The following is a 22455-nucleotide window of genomic DNA, read 5'->3' on the forward strand; positions in this document are numbered from 1 at the left end:
TTCATATTGCTTTAAATTATTTTGAGTTACTTTAATGTACTCCAATTCTTTTTTTAGTTTTTTTTTTTTTTTCAATTAGAAGTCTATACCTACTAGCCTTTCATATTGCACTTTTCTTAGATGGTTGTACTGAATGCAAAACAGATACTTGCTTGCTTTTTCCTTCCATTGAGACTATGGTTAGGTTCCCATTTTTTAATCCATGATTCAACTTTTGTATTTTTGCTGGTGAGAATTCCATTAGGCTTTGCGTTTTTAGGATTCTAGTATCTTCATAAATTAGCTGGCTGGAATTAGTAAAGAGAGCAGGTAATTTCTTTGTCCCTTTTATTGATATACTTGGTATGAAAAGCTGTTAGCAGGGAAGCGGTAGTTCTAGAGTTATGCACAAATCATAGTGGTAACTATTTGAAGTGAACCAGATTTACTCTTTTATTTCAGGTTAGGGAAACTGCTGTTGAAATGGAAAAGGGGCTTCTCTTCCCAAAAAGCTCTCTTAGGCAAGTTTGATACATTCATCCTCTTCTGAAGAGCATATTGCTTTAATTGCCCTAGTCATTTTTTGTGCAATACCAAGAGTACCTGATGAATTTTGATGGGATCTGTCTGGATCTAAACTGCTTTTTTAGATCTGATTTATATGCAGTGTCCCTGATAGCTCAGTTGGTAAAGAACCCACCTGCAATGCAGGAGACCCTGGTTCGATTCTTGGGTTGGGAAGATCCCCTGGAGAAGGGATAGGCTACCGACTCCAGCATTCCGGCCTAGAGAATTCGATGAACTGCATAGTCCATGGGGTCGCAAAGAGTCGGACACAACTGAGTGACTTTCACTTTGAACGGACAGCTTTCTTATTTCTACATATTTCATTCCTTTTACACGTCCTCTTCCTGTAAAAAGTTGTCCTTTGGTCTTCTCAACTCTCAGAATGATTAAGAACCTAAATCTAGAGTCCTAGGTCAGTATGTTCCTCTCTTATAACTGTTATGGGACTGCCCTGGTGGCTCAGACAGTAAATAATCCACCTGCAATGCAGGAGACCCAGGTTTAATCCCTGGGTCAAGAAGATCCCCTGGAGAAGGAAATGGCAGCCCACTCCAGTATTCTTACCTGGAGAATTCCATGGACAGAGGGGCCTGGTGAGCTACAGTTCATGGGGTCACAAAGAGTCAGACATGACTGATTAACACTTAATAACTGTTACACTAGAGAATGTTATTATCCTTCATTTGCTTGTTTTTCTGGTGTTATCTCAGCCCTTTTCCTGTTAAATAAATGTGAGACAATATCTTGTATCTATAGGAATTGCACAGGTGTAGACAATGGTGTAAAAGGTTAACCTCACTTATTTTGACCCTTTTCCCTGGTCCACGTTATTTAAAAAACCTGAAAAAAAAATTGCTTTCATCCTAGACGCAAATCCAGATCTCCTTCCCCTAGAAGACGATCTTCCCCTGTCAGGAGAGAGAGAAAGCGCAGTCATTCTCGATCTCCCCGTCACAGAACCAAAAGCCGGAGTCCTTCCCCTGCTCCAGAGAAGAAGGAAAAAACTCCAGAGCTCCCCGAGCCATCAGTGAAAGTAAAAGAACCTTCAGTACAAGAGGCCACTTCTACGAGGCAAGTACATAAAAATTCATTTTTAAATATCACAGTTTTAGTCTGTTATTAAGTGACAATAAATATACTTGTGAGTTAGAAATGTAAACTTGTTTTCCTTACAGGTTTTTAAAATGTAAAGTTAGATTGTTGAAAAGAAATTAAAACTTTATAGTAGAGTATAAGTAAGATGACCCAGAGGTGACCCCTGCTACCTGCTGGTGGTGCTGTTTCAGATATTGTATATACTGTAGCTTGCTCCCCCATCCCCCGTATCATGGACACCTTTGCACTCTTAAAAAATACATGTGATTAAAATTGTTAGTTGTTCACTGGATTTCAGTGATGTATATACATCTTTCTAGATGTCTTCATAGATTTTGAAAACTTTTTAAAGAGAGAAATAACTTTTTCATATCATTGTATTAAGACTTAGGAGTCTGAGTAGAAAAGGCACAAAATAAGCTTTTTTTCAACCTCCCACCCCCACCCCACAGTGACATCCTGAAAGTTCCCAAGACTGAACCAGTACTAGAGCCTAAAGAACCTTCTCCAGAGAAAAACTCCAAAAAGGAAAAGGAAAAGGCCCGACCAAGATCTCGGTCACGTTCCAAGTCAAGATCCCGGACACGTTCTCGCTCTCCTTCTCATACTAGACCAAGAAGGCGCCATAGATCTCGATCAAGGTGAGTAGTGCCTTTAAGATCTGAATAGATGTTGGATTTTTATGTGTTCTCCTAGGTAGAGGTAGGTAAATTATTTCAAAGCAGTAGAAAATTTAATTTAGCACAGGTTTATGTTTTGGATTTCCAGAGATAATTTGAGAACACTCTCTACATTCTATTAAAAATCTCCACACAAATAAGAAATTGTGTCCCTTGAAATCCATTTTTTAAATGTAGCTGTTGAGAAAACTATGCTAAGGAATTCATTCCTTGCGTATGGTTTATTCAGATTCTAATTCTGTTGTGGCAGATCATACTCACCTAGAAGGCGGCCAAGCCCAAGAAGACGGCCATCTCCTCGAAGAAGAACCCCGCCGAGACGAATGCCTCCTCCACCAAGGCACAGGAGGAGTAGATCTCCAGTGAGACGGTGAGGGTTTGGGGGTTTGGGGGGGTGGCTTTTCTAAATGTGGAGCTGTCAGGTGTACAGAAGTGCATTTTGTCTGTTCCAGGCTAATCTTTGAGTTAGTGTTCCTTCAGGAAAGAAAAAAAAAGAACTCATGAGCAATAATAGGTAATGTCTCATGAAGGGATACCTCATTTGAGGTGTAATGCTGTTATTTTTGAGTGATAACACTTAATCCAGTGTTAGAAGATTAAAAAAACAAGACATTCACCATCTTTTTGGGTATTTGTGTTCATCTTTACCCTTTTGGACCCTACCAGGAAATCTTAAACCAAGTAAGGGAATTGTCCACCTTCTCCTTTTGGCTTTTGATTACCACTAGCTTCTGAATATAGATGACTATAGAGTCGATAAACAGCTTTTGTTACTGTTCAGTCACTAAGTCGTGTCCAACTCTCACAACCCAGTAGATGGTAGCCCACCATGGGATTTCCCAGGCAAAAATGCTGGAGTGTTAAAATAATCCATTATACATAATGTTTCTTCCATATTAAAGAAATAGGAGTACTTAACAATAAACAGTTCAAGTAGAAATGAAATGATTTGAAAATTACAGCCTCATTCCATAGATAATAACCATTAATGGCAGTTTGGTCCTATTTTTGAAGAGACTTGGCATAAAAGTCACTTTGTCAATACTGGTGTTCTTAATTTTTAAATTAGCATAAGGTAAAATGTTAGGATCAAACACTTTGAACAAAAAGATTATTGCCACACCTGCCTTGAGTAGAGGTGTAGTGTACTGGTAGCAGAGTTTTGTGCCTTCTTGACGATGCATTTCACCTGTTTTTAGAAGGAACTGGTTATTGTGCTTCAGATTATATTTAGGACAGAGTTTTTTGTGTTTTGAGTCTCTGAAGTTTTTTCAAGGAACCAAATCAACTTGGAGATAATAAGCTCTGTAATTTTGTTTTGTTTCTGCAGTCTGAAGTTTTCCAGAATCCCATATTTTTAAAGAAGATATTTTGGAGGAGTTCTCTGGTGGTCTAGTGGTTAGGATTAGGCACTTTAACTAATGTGGCCCGGATTCAATCTCTGATTGAGGAACTGAGATTCCACAACCCTTGCAATGTGGCCAAAATAAGACAGAAACAAACAAAAAAGACAGTATTTTTTTCCAGGGAGGAGTTGTCCAGATATTTTGGACCATTTTTTATAAGTACTAATAGAAATTATGGAATTGATGTTACTAGTGAAGAGACTAAAGATGTAAATGGTCAATTTTAGGCATCCCACTTTTCTAAAATTTATTGTTCCTCCTTAGGAGAAAAGTAATGCTGGTGCTTTGTAGTATAAGGTTAGTGGAAACAGCTACTTCTCATACTGGAGTTTTGCAAACAGTGTGTTTTAATTGCTTACTAAGCCATTTAGCAGTCAAGATAATTTGCAGATTGTGTAAGATTCCCTTTCAGCCAGTTTTTGTCTCACACTTAAGGTAGGGTTTCTTTTTTTCAGGTTCTCAGGAATTCTTCCGCCAAAGGTGAATTCTGCAGGTACACATAATTGCAACAGAACTTACCACAGATTTTGCCGCAGAATTCGAGAGTCCCCTGCTTCTAAGTTTATGTAGCTAAATGAATTCCTAATAATGTGCTTTTTTTTAATGCAACATAAAAGGTTGCTTGACATTGTGTTATTAAATGAAAAAATACTTTGCCACCCCAATTTTGTATGCAGACTCCAAAGCACTCATTATTCCTAAGGCGAGAAGAGACCGGTTAGTTGTATAGCACTTGACATTTTATAACTATGGGAAAGACAACTCTCAAACAGAAGCATTTATCAGAATAAGTTATTTAGTTAGTCTCAGAACTAGCTGTTTCCTATCCTGGGTTATGGTTTTGTTTCACACTTTTTTAAAAAAGCAAACTCATTTATGTGCTTAGCTACATAAACTCAAAAGTTGGATAAAAATAGCTGTATTTTTGTGTAAACTGTACATATACATACCTGTAAGGTCATTCTCTCTAAACATGCAGTTAATGAACATGAGTACTTTGTTCCACAGAAGAAGGCGTTCATCGGCATCCTTGTCTGGGAGTAGTTCATCATCATCTTCATCTCGTTCCCGGTCACCGCCAAAGAAGCCTCCGAAGAGGACATCCAGCCCTCCTCGAAAAACTCGTAGGTTATCTCCTTCAGCAAGTCCTCCGAGGCGAAGGCATAGGCCATCACCTCCAGCTACTCCGCCGCCAAAAACTCGTCATTCCCCAACACCCCAGCAGTCAAACCGTACAAGGAAAAGTCGTGTTTCTGTCTCTCCAGGGAGAACTTCAGGTAAAGGTAAAAATCACATAAAAACAGTATGTTCTTCTTCATGTTGTCCCTGCTCCTTTCAGAGTATGAGATAGCTGGGTAGTATTTGTGTCGTGCTTTTTGTAAATTTGCTTAGACTCTCACCTTTTTTTTCCTGCTTTAAGCTCCTGGGGGTTTGCTGAAATGGAGTTTACGTGTAAAATGGTTTTGTTTTTAGCATTGCCCTCTGGCGTTGAGTAGGTGGAAAAATGTACTATTACCAGCCGTAGGCTGTTAGAGTTGGGGTAACTTACCAGAAGTTTGTGTTGTCATGGTAAAGGGATCGTTTTATTACTATGAGACCAGTTAACTTTTTTTATACCCTGCAGATATTTTGTTTGATATCTTACTGGAGGACTTAATATTCTGTTTTAATTCTTTCTGTGGCATATTGTACTCTCTAGGGAGGAACATGGTGTCCTCCTAAAAGCTGGTTGGTTTTTTTTAATTTAGGCTCTAGGCAAGGTTCTTCTGAGTGTCGTCCTTGCTTTATTCTGCAGATTGATTTCTGAGGCACTTATGATCTGTGATCCTGCCAGGCAAGTAGAATGCTATGTTAGTCTTGAGTGAAGATTGTGGTCTGCTGGCGTTTGTTTCTTAAGTGTTAAATACACAGTGGAGAAAAACTATGGTATCCATTTTGAGTTGAGCCTCTGGTACTTAGGGCTGGAATAATAAACAACCTGATAGGTGAGTAGAGGGGGAAGGGTGAGATCATAAAAGAACTGTTACAGTAACTGGGTTTTAAGGAGCAATCTGTAGATTAATATATATTGGGATTGCTCTGATCACATTTAAGTTTTCAGGTTATAAATGAAAAAAATGGGGATATCGCAGGCAAAATCTTGACTGTTGTGTTTTTTTGAGGTTGACGAGAGCAGCATTTCTAATCAGCACCCTGCTGCTTCGTTTGTGTCCACCCCTCCATCACCTCCTGGCCCCATAACTCTGCAATATGGTGATTTCTAAAAAGACATTTTGCTTTTTTGAAGTCTGTTAGTGTGAAGTGTAGACATGCTGTCAGAGTGAGGGGTGAGGGTACTGTCAGATGCTGGTAATATGTAAAGAGTGATTAGATTATTTCTGAACTTCAACAGGTTAATGTGCTGATAACATGAATATTATGCAGTCATTTTTGTTGCATTGACTCATCAGACTGACAGCTGAATAAAAACAGAGATACCTTTAAGTATGGGTGTCTTAGGATAACTTACTTTCATAATAATCATGTCCCATATTACTTTCTGTTGAAGAGTTCCCAGTCACTGATGCCTATTGCCCTGACCTATTTTTCTTTTCTGGTGAAGTTTTTGCACTTCTGAATACTTCTTTCCTTTCTCTGGAGCTATAAAGTTGTCTAGTTAAAAAAAAAAAAAAATGTGTTATAAAGGTACCTGTTACCTTGCAGACATATATCAGATTATGATTTTTCTATTTACATCACCAAAGGGTAATTAAAGTACCTGAGCGGAAGGACTGAATCCTTATTAAATAAGTTGATTAAGCATTGTTACCTTTCTTAGGGTCTGCACAGGTACCACCTCTTGTTTTGATATGTTGTCAGAAAGAGTGGAATGCTGCTTTTTGAAAACAAGTCACAGTGAAGGGAAGTGAAGGTGGAAGACAAGGGACCAGTTATATTCCTGGAGCTGATGGGACAGGTCTTCCATGTCCAGGCAAAACCCAACCAAAGAAGCAGACTGTGGGCAGTGTAGTGAGAGCTGCCTTTTGTCCACTGAAGCTGAATACTGGTTCTAACTACTTGGAGATAAATAGCTTTTTATAGTAAAGAGATCCCAACCCTTTGTGATGAAATTTCAGAGCTAGGAAAGACTTCAGAGATTGTCATCAGGAAACAGGTTCTCAGGTTAAGTGATTTAGTCAGGGTCAACCAGCCAGAACTAGAATTTGGGTTCTCAGTTGAAAAATGTCTCCCAGCTTTCCTAACCCCAAATGCCTGTTTTGATTGTTAGGGGAGAGAGATGGAAGGCAGGATCAAGTTTTTCAGCTTCTGTACCTGGTAGTGTGATTTCAGAAGTTCCTTTCTTGTCTCCACTGCTAATAAGAGTAGTGATACCATTGAAAAGTGATATATTTTACTTTTGTATTTCATGTGGTAGTTATCAATCACGGCCTTAAGGTTCTACTGTTAATAGTGGGTGGATGGAGTGGGAGGAAAGAAGGAAAACTTTTGGAGAATTAAAGGTAAACTATTTGGAATATAATACACATTCTCATCTGAAAGGAAGCATTTTGTAATCAATGGCATGTCATAGTTAAATTGGCATTATCTTAGTACATAAAACAGTGCTTTGAAATCAGTGAAATATTTAATGAAATATGTTTCCAGAGGATCTGTACCTATAGTGGTGATGATAATTTTAAGTTGAGATCAGTGCAGCAATATAAATTATGCTCTGTAAATACTTAATGATTCTTTTACTAATAATTCTGGTCACAGAGTAGCTTATCTTTACCAGATTGATCTTTCAAGCAAGTCTGCAAGATTAATGATTAATAGGACTACTGAAATAAATTTAAAATACTGATTTTTCGGTGACTTCGGAGATTTCAAACTTCATGCTAGAATGATTTTCCCCATTGAACACTAAAAACGAAACAACATCAACATAAAAATAAGCTTTTTTTTTTTTTTTAAGATAAAAATGAACTGTTGAAAAATCTTACCTAGACAAGCAAGCACTGATGAAACAGTATTAATAATGCTATGATTCAGTTAGTCTTATTAAGCCAGAGTAGGGAGTATGTTTAGCACTGATTATATCAATAATGACTCAAGACTATTTTAGCCAACCCATTGTAGAGATTAAATCAGGATAAAACTCCAAATACAAGCTTCCGTAGGGGAAAAATATAATGTTATAGCTCAATTGCATTATTTACTAAACAGGCATTTATTTGCCAAATATATAGCAAACATAACCACATTTTTGATGTTTCTTAGAGGAAAATGCATTTTGGCGTCCAAGTACACATTTCAGAACCCAGTTCTCTAAAGTGGTACTTTGATATGCAGGTTTATAAACTAGATCCCCTAAAATATCATTTTAAGAGTTGAAGATTCACTGACACTTAAAAATGAAGAGGGACCTATCCAGAAAAGAGCTTTGCACGTTTAAAATTTTAAAGGCCTTTCTATTTGTGCCTTTGAATTTGTTAAAATGCATGTTTTAATATAAATTTATTTATTTTAATTGGAGGCTAATACTTGTTAAGTGCAGTCTTGCTACTGATCACTAATTAAATAGTCACTGGATTATCTAATCACTGGATTCATTAGCCATTCCAATGATTTGTCCAAAAGGCTTATTATTAGGTAGAATTAATAAAAAGTATAGTTAAATTCTTTGATTGGATTGCCTCAGCAAAGATGATTAGATTGCCGTTACTGCCTCTTAAAATAAATCTTTAGAGAAATTTGAATATGAATGTCTGTTAAACAAAATTATATAAATGTTAGGTTAAACATTTCATGTTAATTGCTTCAGTGAAACAAAAACAAATGTGAGGATCCTGAGGGGATCATATTGTCTTCAGGTTTAGTTCTTAGAGGACTGTTCTCTGATATTTCAGGTTAATCTTAGGTAAGATTAATGATTATGTATAAACATTTGATTTTAGTTGAAGCAATGGGATGGATAGTATAAACAGAAATAGTAATTGTTAGAAATTAAAGCTTATGCCTATGCCATAGAAATAGTGTCTTGGATTCAGATCCTAGTTCACTTGAATTATTTGGGTGACTTTGGTTGAGGTTACTTTTTTAAATTAAGCTTTAGAAAGAAACCTTTAGTCTTAGCATTTAGTATTTTTACCATGGTGCAAGTCTACATATATATATATGTATGATTTTATATATTGGCTGTGCTGGGTCTTCATTGCTTCTTGGGCTTTTGCTCTAGTTGTGGCATGCTGGGGCTGTGCTCTAGTTGTGCACGGGTTTCACGTTGCAGTGGCTTCTCGTGTAGCTGAGCACTGGGCTCTAGGGCGTGTGGGCTTCAGACCCTGAGGTGTGAGGGCTCAGTAGTTGTGGTGCACAGGCTTAGTTGCTCCGTGGCATGTGGGATCTTTCCAGACCAGGGATTGAACTCGTGTCTCCTGCATTGGCAGGCAGATTCCTTATCACTGAGCCACCAGGGAAGACCAACTTTTTTTAAAGTTTTTTTCATCTCTTTAGATGACCAATTTGTTCCTCAGATTTCCAGATCAAATGTTTTTCTCTGTGAAAGTTTCATCAGAGCTTATGTATTAATTGTTTATCATCTTTATTACTTTTCTGGACCAACCTGTAGTAGTGCTTAAAAGTGCTTACATGGTCAAGAGTGTGTGCTTAATGTAGCACAAAGAGGTTTACCAAACTGAAGTGAAGTGAAGTCGCTCAGTTGTGTCCAACTCTTTGCGACCCCATGGACTGTAGCCCACCAGGCTCCTCCCTCCCTGGGATTCTCCAGGCAAGAATACCGGAGTGGGTTGCCATTTCCTTCTGCATACTGAACTGAACTGAAATGCTATTCTCTGAACTGGTTCTCTTGGGAGAAAGTTTGAAAGTTTTAAAGTCATTGTAGAACTTTCTGAGGCTTTTCACCAAACATTTATGAATTACTTCTTTTGCTTCAGGTAATGACAACAGGATCTTTAAAAGAACTTTTTAATTGTCAGTAAATTATTTATGAGAAGAGTCACACTTTTTTTGTATCATTAAGATGTGTAGCCTTTTGTTTCGTTTTTTTAATGTATGTAAGTGGGGCTTTTTTTTCCCCTCCCCGCTTGTTTTTAGTGACAAAACATAAAGGTACTGAGAAAAGAGAATCCCCTTCACCAGCACCGAAGCCTCGGAAAGTAGAGTTGTCTGAATCGGGTACGTGTTTTGTGTTTGTTTTGTTTTTTAAGCTGAATTTGATTCTGGTTAAAGATTAGTTATAGTTTATGGCTTAATGATTAAGAGCTAGGACTTGGAAGTCAGACTGGCCTGTTTGAATCCCTAGTTCCACTACGTTTTGCTTTAATTACTTAATTTATCTGAGCCTCTTCTCCCCTCCCCTCCATCTCTGAAATGCATAATAGTACCATCCTTTAGTCTTTGGTGGTTAACTGAAATAATGTTTATAAGTGCTTGGCACACAGCCTGAACTGTCACAAATGCCTGGATAAGTTTATTTTTTCATTATATTTGGTGAAGATAATCTAAATTAGCATTTAAATTGACATTTTAAGCTCCTCCTTTATTTGGGGGGGAAAAAAAAGAGTAGATAGTGCTTGACCCAGCTATCACAGGTAAAAGTTTAGGAGAACATTTCCCAACTCAAATATGTATATTTTCTGTATGCATAACTAAAGAAGCACTTTCTAAATCGTCCTTCTTTCAGAAGAAGATAAAGGTGGCAAAATGGCTGCAGCAGATTCTGTGCAGCAGAGACGCCAGTATAGACGACAGAACCAGCAGTCTTCATCTGGTATGGACACTGACTACATGCTTTTTCTCTCTGCATATCCTAATAAAAATATTTAAAAATATCCGTAAGTGTAGTGAGTGTATTTAGGAGAAATATTTTTGTGCCTTCATAGAAATACGAGGGATTGTTAGTTTTGGAGCTTTGGTATTAAGTACTTCCTTAAAAACTTAATTTTCTTCTAGATTGCTGTAAACGTAATAGATCTTCAGAGTACAAAATTTAAAACAGGAATAAAAATTGGAAAAGTATGTTTCTTTCCTCAACCCTCAGTCTTACTCCCCAAAGGTTTTATTTAGAAATTTTCTGTGCATGTATTAAGTATCTGTAGTTTAAAAACAAACCAAAAACACCTAACAGGCTCAAACTGTAGATTATATTGCTTGCCTTTTTAACTTACTATATCTAGACATCTTCCCCTGTTAGTTCTTAAGGATCTACCTCATTTATTTACTGGCTGCAACATTTTTAAAATATTGATAATATATTATGGAGCCACTTGCCTGTTTGGACAGTTAGGTTATTTCTAGTTTTTTTCCTGTGTATGTGTTTATATGAGTGTATCTATAAAATGAAATTTCTGAATTAAAATGTACATACACAGAAATCTGATTTTAAAGTCAGATATATTGGTTTTATTAACTCGGTTGGTATTTGTGATGGAGTCTAGACACTGCCTTTCCTTTTCATTTATAAAATGGAAACCAAAGCATTCCACAATGACATTAAGTCAGTTAAAGCTATATAGCTTTTGCAGCTCCTTTAAGATATAGTTAATTATGGAAATGTTTGAAAATGCATTTATGTTTTGGATATTTTTTGGATGTTTATAGGAAATGTCAGATATATTTTGTTTGATAAATAATAGGGATATGAAGTAAATTATTCAAACCCCAGTCAGGCTTTCAGTAGCCTTAAAAGTGCTTAGAGTAACTAGAATTAAGTAATTGCTCGAGTTTGACTGAGCAAAGTTTGACTGAGCTTTTTGGAAAATCACTAGATTCTTAAGGAGTGCTGTTTTCTTGGCTTGTGCTATGGAAATGATTTGTATGAAATAATTATATAATAATATATATTTATGTATGCTTGACTTTGAAGTCATTGAGCCCATATTGGTAATTGTCTTTTTTTTTCCAGAACTCATGGCTTGTATGTGTGCTCACTTACACTAGTGAACTTGATTTGCTAATTTGGATACTCCCTCTGCTTAGCTTCCAAAAACGGGTACAGGCTGTTAAGCATACATCTGATGTAAATTTTTCTTTATTGTGTAATTTTAGATTCTGGCTCCTCCTCTTCCTCAGAAGATGAACGACCCAAAAGGTCCCATGTGAAGAATGGTGAGGTAGGCAGGCGACGGAGACATTCCCCTTCCCGGAGTGCCTCTCCATCACCTCGAAAGCGCCAGAAAGAGGCTTCCCCTCGGTAATGTTTTCACTCTTGATCTGTAATTGTGATAAAGCTTCATAACTTAAGGGATGGGCTGTGGGCTTGTTTAGAATTTGGTTAACTCCATTTCATTAGCGCTTATAGTAGGAAATGGTCAGATTTGGGGGTATTTGCATTTTGTTTTGTTCAGTGATTATTACTGTTTAATGAGAATTTAGTAAGTTTGTACCAGCATGTCATGCATGTGCATGACCTGAATAGACCAGTTAAATCATGGCATTTACTTCCTGACTATCTTTGAACATCTAAAATATATATATATATCTCTCTCTATTAATTTGGTGAATGGAATTCTTGACACTTGTTTTTTTCCACTGCTCTCAGGATGCAGATGGGAAAGCGATGGCAATCGCCAATGACTAAAAGGTTGGTTAGATGCTATTTTGTAAATTAGGATTACATGTCAAAGTTCTAGTGACTTAATTTACTGTTTAGGTAACATCCTGTTCTCAGGTTTACAGGTTATGATGGTGGAGAAGTTCCTCAGTTGTTTTGGTTCGATTTAATTATATTTTCTTACACATCAAATTAATGAGGTAGGACAGTAGTAATAGCTCTTTGGATTTGGGCAGGGGTGGGGGGGACTTTGTGATGATGATAGGGAAGGCAAGAGAAACTTAGGAGAGACATTTAAAAGGTTAAAAAATGACTAAGGCTTAAAGCAATATTTTTCATGCTTCTAAACTTTTGTCTTTGGCTGTTGAATATTCCTTCCTTAATAGTTAAAGATATATTAATCGTGCTCAGTCGTGTCCGACTCTTTGGGACCCCATGGACTGTAGCCCGTTCTCTGTCCGTGGAATTCTCCAGGCAAGAATACTGGAGTGAATTGCCATTTCCTTCTGCAGGGACTCTGCCCAATCCACGGATCAAACCCATGTCTCTTGCATCTTCTGCATTGGCAGGCAGATTCTTCACCACTGTGTCACCTGGGAAGCCCAAATATTAATCATACTTAGTGTAAAACAGTAGTTGTTGCATGTATAACTTGTCCTCATTGCCATGTGACTAAGGAAATGATGTGGTTCTGAAGAGGCCACTGCATAGATAATAAGCTGTCTTCATTCTGAGACTTGTCTATTCCTAATTCCTGAGGGCTGCTTTGTGTTTCAAGGCTTAATGAAACTGGTTCTTACATAATGTGGGGTGGTGGGGGACTTCTATACTCAACAGTGTCTACACACAGTTGAAGGCTTGGGTTGGCATTAAGTGTTCAGAGTAACTAGAAGATATTTACCTTTTTCTCTTTTAAATCCCTGAAATGTGTGTCATATCAGCTTAAAGAAGCTGTAGATCTATTCAGTGTCAAGATTCCAGTTATAAGTGATTATCAAGTTTTTCTTGTAGTTCCTTAAGTATGCTAGTTATTTTATTTTTAACAGGTTATGGTTTTATTCTCTTTTCAATTTTCTCACATGGAAACATAGGGAAAGAGACCTTTTAGTTATGCCAAGCCTTTCATTTTACAATTGAAACTGAGGCACAGGGTGAATATCTCAGGTCATTAGTATATCATAGATTCTAATCTGAGTTCAGGTTTGTTTTGTTTTTTTTTTAATGAGAATATTTTAAAAGAGGAGCCATATAATCAACAGTAATAGCCTCTTGTGCTATTATATCTACTGATAACACACTAGGAGTTCTGCTTTGTATCATCTCATCACTCAGGTTTGTGAGTGTAAACTTTTTCTCTTTGAGTCAAAACCCAGATGTCTTTACCCATTTGAAATCTTCATTACCTGTATTAACCCTGCTAATGAACTGACTTCTCCTTTACTGTCTTTCTTGTAATTAAAATTTTGGTATCTGCATGTCATCTGAAGCTGATCTGTCTTGACCTATTGGCCGCTTGTAGTTTATGTCTTAAATCTGTTTAAAGTGAAATCTTAGTCTTCACAAAGCATAAGCAAGTTTAAGTTAAAAATCAAGTTTGTTAATGAATGTTAGAATTTTCATTGTTCTGTTAATGAACTCTTAGTTTTATTGGGGAATCAAGACAAGTTAACTTGAGAAAGTGTGCCTTTTGTGGTTGTGCAACAGAGCTCAGAATAAAGGTCTATGATTCTTATCTATATTTTAACCACAGTGCTCCTCATGATGGCTTAAGTGCTCAGGCAGCTTTCTTTCTTTGTCTTTGGAGTAGTGTTTTTAATTAATTGTTTGCAACTCATATTCAACCACAGGAACTTTTTTTTTTTTTTATCAAGAACTTGGAGCACTGACACCCAGATTTTGGGCCTTTAATTTTAAATATCTATATTAGAACATTGTATTTTTCTAGGCTTTACAGCAGTTCTTCCTAACAAGGAATCAAAAGTTACTTGAAGAACCTTTTTATTAATAACCTATATCAGCTGGACCACAGCCAAGACCTGGTGAACACAAAGTTCAGATAAGTTTCCCAGCTGTTTCCAATGTACAGTCCAGTTAAAAAGCAACTCCCTGAGGTAGTGTTATCAAAGTTTTTTCACCTTGTGTCATGTTAAGAATGTTTTATGTGACCCAGACTGCATATTTATATACTGCAACAAAAGTTTCACACAAGAAAATTTACCATAGTTAAAACACTTAGATTTTCTCTTTTCTTTCTTTTTTTAATTTAAATCTGTTCTGACGGAGTTTTGACTGACTGCAGTGTAGTTTGAAAAACACTGCTCTAGGGATGGAGTGATGGCTCCTGCCCTTTGGGTTAACAGTGACTGAAACTAAATCATCTCGATCACTTAGTTACAGATGTTACTGACTCTGAATCAACTATAATTCTTCTTTGGTTTAGTGGTAGACGGAGGAGAAGTCCCTCCCCACCTCCCGCCAGAAGGCGACGTTCTCCTTCTCCTGCTCCTCCACCTCGTCGACGCAGGTCTCCCACACCACCACCACGACGAAGGTATTTATGAAATAGGCTCGTGTGTGCTAGTGGGAGCAACTTTGGATTTCTGTGATTGAAACATTTATTCGAGTGGCCTCGTCCAGCTGTTTACAAAATACCACATATTATACATTTCCATTTACCTGACAAGTCCAGGACACACAAATGTAGAGGGAGAGAGAAAGTAGATTGGTGATGGTGGCCAGGGTGGGATGGGAACTGGGAGTCATGATGGTTGAAGACTGTGAATGCAGTTGACCTTCAGCGAGGTCAAAGGTACCAACGAGTAGCTGATAATCTGACTCTAACTTTACAGTTGGGCCTTCCATATCTGTGGATTCATCCAACGGCAGGTTGTGTAGTACTGCTGTGTGTATTTTTTAAAATCCACATATAAGTGGACCCATGTAGTTCAAACCTGTGTTCCTGAGTCACCTATATACTAAAACAATTGAAATTGGGTGAATTTTATGATTTGTAAACCATATATCATTAAAAGAGGTTAAGTAAATTAAAAGAATCACTCTAGTGATTTTAGGGGGAACATTTTTATGTTCAAATATTTTCAGCCCATTGAATATGGGTTGGTTAAATCTCTGGATACTGGGTCTTTGAACACAGAGCACTGACCATCTCAGACAAACCCAGATTGAAAGCTATTCTACATAGTAACTGATTAGTACACTTCAAAGAAAAATGGATTGTGAGAGAGACTGAGAAACTGTTATAAATTGGCAGAAAGACTAAGGGCATGGGACAGTTGGATGCAATGTAGGATCCTAATTTTTGGAACCTGGAACAGAAAAAGAACATTACTGGGGAAAACTAAGGTGGCATTAGTATTTTTTAGTTCAGAGCAAATTAGCACTAAGGTTCATTCTAGTCTTGGCAGTTTTTCTACAGTTATATGAGATGTTAAGTGGCACGTCTTTACTATTGTTCAGCTCCTCTGTCAATGAAAAATGATTTCAAAGTAAAAGGAAAATTTTTTTTAAGAGAATTGCTCAAACACATTATCAAACGGTATAGTGACTACACCCTGAATGCCTTTTATGTGCCACCTAAACCATTAAACGCTTTATGTAGTTTATCTTTAGTCCGCAAGATGGTCTTGTTTAATAGTGGTATTCCCATTTTCCAGGTGAGGAAATCTGGGTTCAGAGTTATTGCTGCTGCTGCTGCTAAGCCGCTTCAGTCGTGTCCGACTCTATGTGACCCCATAGGCAGAAGCCCAGAGTTACTAATAAGAGTTAAATGGAAATGCATTCTATGATGTTGCACAATGTATGGCCTTTCCCAAAGATGATTTTTAGACAGTAAAACTTGGGAGCTCAAGGTCTGAATGTTTCAGGAGAAAATCAAGTGGTTGAAGCTTATATAGGGATTAAGCATTAAGAGGAAGGCCAAGTGGGACTTCAGCAGGAATGCATTCTCCCTAGCAGTAGATTTCCATTGAATACTGTTCTTTTGACTCCCAAAATGCAAGTCTCTCAGTGAGGGCAGGGTGATGTCTTTTAAACCTTGTGCAAGTGAGCACTAATTGTTAATACAGAGTCCAAACACCAGTGTAGAGAGTGTTCCCCATAGGACAGCTCTTTAAAGCAGACTTATGAGTTCAAGTTGCATAGTCAGTAGAATCTTATGAATATAGTTATCTAGTTTCTACATAGTAGTAATGGATTTTCAGTTTCTTCAGAGCAATGCAAGATTCTTTTCTGAAGAAATATTAAATTGATTCTACATGGGTTTTGCTGAATGACTTGACAAATTTGAATTCAATCTGAACCCTAAATCTCCACTACCCAGAATGTCTTATTTGTTATCATCTAGGATACACAGTAATTTACTAAGTGATTTCTCTTTTTTTTTAAACTTAAAGGCATGGCATTTCCCCTTAGAAATATTCTCTTTGGTGTTGTAAGTGCATAATTTTTTTTGCATTCTGTTTTTAGTCCTGTTGCTTTTAGTCCTTTAAGCTTTCATGATGTATTTTTCCTAGGACTCCGTCTCCTCCTCCACGTCGTCGCTCACCTTCCCCAAGAAGATACTCTCCTCCAATACAGAGGAGATACTCTCCTTCTCCACCTCCAAAGAGAAGAACGGCTTCGCCCCCTCCCCCTCCTAAACGAAGGGCATCACCATCTCCACCACCAAAGCGTCGGGTCTCCCATTCACCACCTCCCAAACAAAGAAGCTCCCCAGTCACCAAGAGACGTTCGCCTTCATTGTCATCAAAGCATAGGAAAGGGTCTTCCCCGAGCCGATCTGCCCGGGAGGCCCGGTCACCACAGCCAAACAAACGGCATTCGCCCTCACCACGGCCTCGCGCTCCTCAGACCTCAAGTCCTCCACCTGCTCGAAGAGGAGCATCATCGTCACCCCAAAGAAGGCAGTCCCCATCTCCAAGTTCTAGGCCCATTAGGAGAGTCTCCAGGACTCCGGAACCCAAAAAGATAAAAAAGTAAAAACGTTTTATCCTTTTTGGTTAGGAACACTTAACTTGCGTAGCTCTTTATGTTTGGAAGCTCCTCCCTCCCCCCAACCCCCAACACACACACAACACACACATTTATAACAGGAAAGAACAGCTGTGAATACAAACTTTAAGGCAAATTCTCGGTCCTATTCATATATCCTTTTCTGTTTTCAGGATAGTTCCTTGTGGTATGAGCTAAATGAGGATTTTATTGGTTCTTAAGGATATCAGGTTAATTGAGAAGTGTGCTTCCAAATCCAGCTCTGAAGCAATGCATAGGATGCTTCTTGCATGTCTATAAGACTGATAAAAGCAGTGTTAAATATGGCATTACTAATTTCCTACAAGAAGAACCATTAATAGAATGGGTAGAGGATAGTGGGGCTTGGAACTACTCTTCAGGAGACTTAAATGATAAAAATTGTGTCGATACAATCAACCAGCAAACTAGTGCTGTAAAATATTAAAGTTGGTGATCTGGTTGTGTAATGGTAGTTGGTGGTTTTCTCTTAAAGAAGGATCTCTGTTTTGAATGCTGAATGTTTTATTTTTTCCTTCTGTTTCTAGAGCTGCCTCACCAAGCCCTCAGTCGGTAAGGAGGGTCTCATCTTCCCGATCTGTCTCGGGATCTCCTGAGCCAGCAGCGAAAAAGCCCCCAGCACCTCCGTCACCTGTCCAGTCTCAGTCACCCTCCACCAACTGGTCACCAGCGGTACCGGTTAAAAAGGCTAAAAGCCCAACACCAAGCCCATCACCGGCAAGGGTATGTCTGCCCTGTTGTGGACATCCTTTATAAGTGTAAATGGTTACTTGGAAGGAGAGAGGTTTTTGTCTTTTGTAGTTCAGAGGAGCATAATTTTCTGTGATTCAGATGGACTTCAAAAGGAGGCGCATAAGTGGTGGTGTTTGCATCACTGTGCATGCTTAATACTCTATAGACATCCACTAATTTCCAGTGTCTTTTATAGTATTAATTTCTATAATTTTGGTGGTGAAGGTTGAGCTATATAAATAACTTAGAAAAATGGGGGAAAAAAACACCTTGATTCTAATATTATCTAGGAGCAAATTAGTGTTTCTGTTCTCTCTAGTATTATTTGGGAATAGTTACGATTACACAATCAATGAAAGTTTTGATCTTCAGTTCAGTTCAGTCGCTCAGTCATGTCCAACTCTTTGCGACCACATGAATGGCAGCACGCCAGGCCTCCCTGTCCATTACCAACTCCCGGAGTTCACTCAGTCTCACTTGCATCGAGTCAGTGATGCTATCCAGCCATCTCATCCTCTGTCGTCCCCTTCTCCTCCTGCCCCCAATCCCTCCCAGCATCAGAGTCTTTTCCAATGAGTCAGCTCTTCACATGAGGTGGCCAAAGTACTGGAGTTTCAGCTTTAGCATCATTCCTTCCAAAGAAATCCCAGGGCTGATCTTCAGAATGGACTGGTTGGATCTCCTTGCAGTCCAAGGGGCTCTCGAAGAGTCTTCTCCAACACCACAGTTCAAAAGCATCAATTCTTTGCCATTCAGCTTTCTTCACAGTCCAACTGTCACATCCATACATGACCACTGGAAAAACCATAGCCTTGACTAGACGGACCTTTGTCGGCAAAGTAATGTCTCTGCTTTTGAATATGCTATCTAGGTTGGTCATAACTTTTCTTCGAAGGAGTAAGCGTCTTTTAATTTCATGGCTGCAGTCACCATCATGTCTATTAGTATGATTACATTTTATTTTTTAAGAAAAGTATCACAAGATGTCAAAATGTCACCAGTGGTTTTGGAGGAGAATAATTAGTGATCTTTAATTTTTCTCCTTTACATTTTAATGCTCTTAATTTGGAAATACATTATTTCTGTAATAACAAATGAATATTGGAACATGTAAAATATTAGATGAAACAGAAAGTACGTTATTGACCCAGATAGTCTTATCTTGGAGAAGGCAATGGCACCCCATTCCAGTACTGTTGCCTGGAAAATCCCATGGATGGAGGAGCCTGGTAGGCTGCAGCCCATGGGGTCGCTAAGAGTCGGACACAACTGCGCGACTGCACTTTCACTGTCCACTTTCATGCATTGGAGAAGGAAATGGCAACCCACTACAGTGTTCTTGCCTGGAGAATCCCAGGGACGGGGTAGCCTGGTGGGCTGCAGTCCATGGGGTCACACAGAGTCGGACACGACTGAAGCGACTTAGCAGCAGCAGCAGCAGTCTTATCTTTGGCAGGCTACGTAAATAAGAGTAACATTCTTGTTTTTACATCATCAAGCTTACATATCATTGGGATAGTAAAATATCAGAGCTTAAACTGTTTTCCTTTGTGATTCATTAATCGTGGCAGATTCTTATATTGTATAAAAAACATCAGTAGTTAGTTGTCCATCTTAATCGGGTTGTGTTATTGTGCAGACTAGTTGAATGATGAGGAATTTTAAGTAATTGCTTGGAAATATGAAATTAAAAATTACATTACAGACTAGATGCATTTATAGCAGAAACTACTCTTGGCTTAAATTTGGAATATATGCAGTGGAGAATAAATAACCCTGCATTCTAGAGATCAGTGACTAGAGATGTGGCAATCACACACACTTATAATTAGGGTAATAGTTTTTTATTACTTAGGCTGGTATGATGGGTGATTTACAGATATTCCCATTTTTAATTATCGTAAACAGCTTTATTAGGGATTGTAATACTCAATTGGGGTTGATAAAAAGGCCTCAGAACAAGTCAGACAACTTGTGTGAGGTTGACCAGTAGGTTCAGGAACCAGAATTCAGTTTGGGTGAGTTCAGAGACTTTTCTTCGTATTCATCATGGAGCTTTTCCTTGCATCTGGAAGTAGACCCAGCCTCAGGCCAGTCTTGGAGACCTGGTTCATGGTTTGTGACTGGGAGACCTGGCGCACATGCTCAGTTGTTTCCGTCGTGTCTGACACTTTGCGACCCTGTGGACTGTAGCCCACCAGGCTCCTCTGTCCATGCGATTTCCCAGGCAAGAACACTGGAGTGAGTTGCCATACCCTCCTCCAGGGGATCTTCCTGACCCAGGTATCAAACCCACGTCTCCTGCATTGCAGGCAGATTCTTCACTGCTAAGCCACCGGAAAAGCCCAAAGTTAGTTGGGGAAATTTAAATCATTTACCTTCAGGATCTATTTCAGCTCTTGGAAGTCTTTACTCCCATCTTTAGGAGTACTTTTCTTGGTGGTGACTGGTCTTGGACCTTCTTCCCCCTGAAGCCCTATGAAATCCTGAGATTAATTCAGCTGGTTATTCCCTTGAAATAAAATTTTTCATTGGACAGGTTGACTTTATTGCTTTTGTTTTTCTGGATTTCTAGAATTCAGACCCAGAAGGAGGTGGAAAGAAAAAGAAGAAAAAGAAGGACAAGAAACACAAAAAGGATAAGAAGCACAAGAAGCACAAAAAACACAAGAAGGAGAAGGCTGTAGCTGCCGCTGCTGCAGCCGCTGTGACCCCTGCAGCTGTAGCTGCTCCCACAACCACATCAGCACAGGAAGAACCGGAGGCAGAGCCAGAGCCTAAGAAGGTATTTATGGGCCCTGTCTTGCAGTTTGTACAAAGAGCTAAATTATTTGGTGTGCAGAAGTAGCTTGTAATTTTCTTCTAATAATTAGATGCCCAGTGTTCACTCTGTTCTGATTGGTTTCTCTAGGACCACCCACCAAGAGCAGGAATTTGCTAAGGCTGAATAAGAATATGAATAACGTTCAAAAGGCTTAATATATATTTTAAAGAGCACTTTGACGTGATTAAACATGTAATTCACCCATTTAAAGTGGAGTGATTTTATGGTTTAGTATATTCACACAGTCGTGCTGCCATCACCACAGATAAGACTCAACATTGGCAACCGTTGTCTCAAGATTTAACGATACAACCTTTCTGGTTTATTTGTTTGTTTTTAGGAGACTGAAAGTGAGGCTGAAGATAACCTTGATGACTTAGAAAAGCACCTGCGTGAAAAGGCCCTGAGATCAATGCGGAAGGCTCAAGTGTCCCCACAGTCCTAGGTGGAAATGTTTGTTACGATGTAAATTTTATTTGGTTTGTACGCAATTCAATTTCAAAATTGCTAAAATGTGTTTGAGCTTTAGACTATAACATTTGTTGTAATAATTGCTAGGTTGAAGTTCACCATGTAAACAAGGGCATGGATTTACATTGCAAAGGTGTCCCCAGTGTGTTAGTGACATTCTTTCATTGACAGCTGACATAACTTCGTTTAGAGTGAAGTATTTTAAGCCAAAAAAGAAAAATCCCCTTTTTAAAAAAGGGGGTTTAAATACTGTTGGCATTCTTATGGTTCCTTTAAATACCCCTGGCTATTCCCAGAGGTTTTTCTTTCTTTTTCTTTCCTTTTTCTCATTTGAGTCTTAGCACCCATTTAAGTTATGATGCTTTCAACCTTGATGGTTTGCAAGCTTGCCCAGAAATAAGACCACTGTTGAACTACCACAAAAGTATAAATGAATATTTTAATGCCACAATCTTTCCTGTTGCCTGTGGAGTCTCTGCTGAAATGAATCAGGATTCGAGCTCTAAGATGAGACAGAAAATGAAAGCATGTTGTTTGCCAGGACACTGTGGGTTTATATAGATGTGTAACAAGTTGATTTGGAACACTGGAATTTCATTCTTTTCTCTTTTTTTGTAAAGGCAATTAATTAGCCCCAGGAAGGATCCTTCAGTTACGTAAAATTTTGTTTTATGAAATGTCATGGCTCCATTCATAATTTTGTCTTGTTCCAGTCAGTATATACAACTTTCAGAGCTCTTGTATTTGGAAAGCTGGAAGGGCCCAGACTTTGAAATAGTGTCTTGTTTTCACTGTTATTGTTTTGTTTTTGTTTCTGTTTTGTTTTTTTTTTTTTTAACTAAAGCTATATAAAGCTTGTGGATTAAACAGAATAAATTTCTAAATTTAAAAATGTTGGCCACTCACTTTTATTACCCATCTGAATACTGCAGGAGACCCACCTTAGAAATCTTACAGTGCCTATATTTTTACCCCCTTGGCAGCTTTGGCAGAGGAAGGATTGGGCAAGGGAAATACAAGGTGATAAAATTGTCCTGGCATCTTTATTTAGTAATATGATAAGTGCCATGAGAGGGAAGTACACAGTGAGATTGGAACATA

The 22455-nt window shown here is 38.3% G+C and overlaps 1 protein-coding gene across 9 annotated transcripts in view; it reads left to right on the forward strand.

Annotated features, from left to right (window-relative positions):
• Positions 1-22247, forward strand: part of SRRM1 (serine and arginine repetitive matrix 1) — a 29368-nt gene extending 7121 nt beyond the window's left edge. For 4 of the 9 annotated variants that reach the window (XM_070383094.1, XM_070383106.1, XM_070383105.1 and 1 more), the window contains 12 exons: positions 1414-1617; positions 2094-2282; positions 2572-2691; positions 4736-5010; positions 9821-9901; positions 10410-10496; positions 11774-11918; positions 14719-14829; positions 16811-17272; positions 17855-18050; positions 20635-20844; positions 21224-22247. In XM_070383094.1, coding sequence (XP_070239195.1) covers positions 1414-1617; positions 2094-2282; positions 2572-2691; positions 4736-5010; positions 9821-9901; positions 10410-10496; positions 11774-11918; positions 14719-14829; positions 16811-17272; positions 17855-18050; positions 20635-20844; positions 21224-21328 — 2185 coding nt within the window. In that variant the 3' untranslated portion in view covers positions 21329-22247. The remainder of the gene's footprint in view (positions 1-1413; positions 1618-2093; positions 2283-2571; positions 2692-4735; positions 5011-9820; positions 9902-10409; positions 10497-11773; positions 11919-14718; positions 14830-16810; positions 17273-17854; positions 18051-20634; positions 20845-21223) is intronic. The other 5 variants (XM_070383097.1, XM_070383098.1, XM_070383099.1 and 2 more) reach the window with 5 other exon arrangements.
• Positions 22248-22455: the final 208 nt, after the last annotated feature.

This window comes from Bos mutus, chromosome 2 (genome assembly GCF_027580195.1).
Source record: "Bos mutus isolate GX-2022 chromosome 2, NWIPB_WYAK_1.1, whole genome shotgun sequence".
Lineage (NCBI taxonomy): Eukaryota > Metazoa > Chordata > Mammalia > Artiodactyla > Bovidae > Bos > Bos mutus.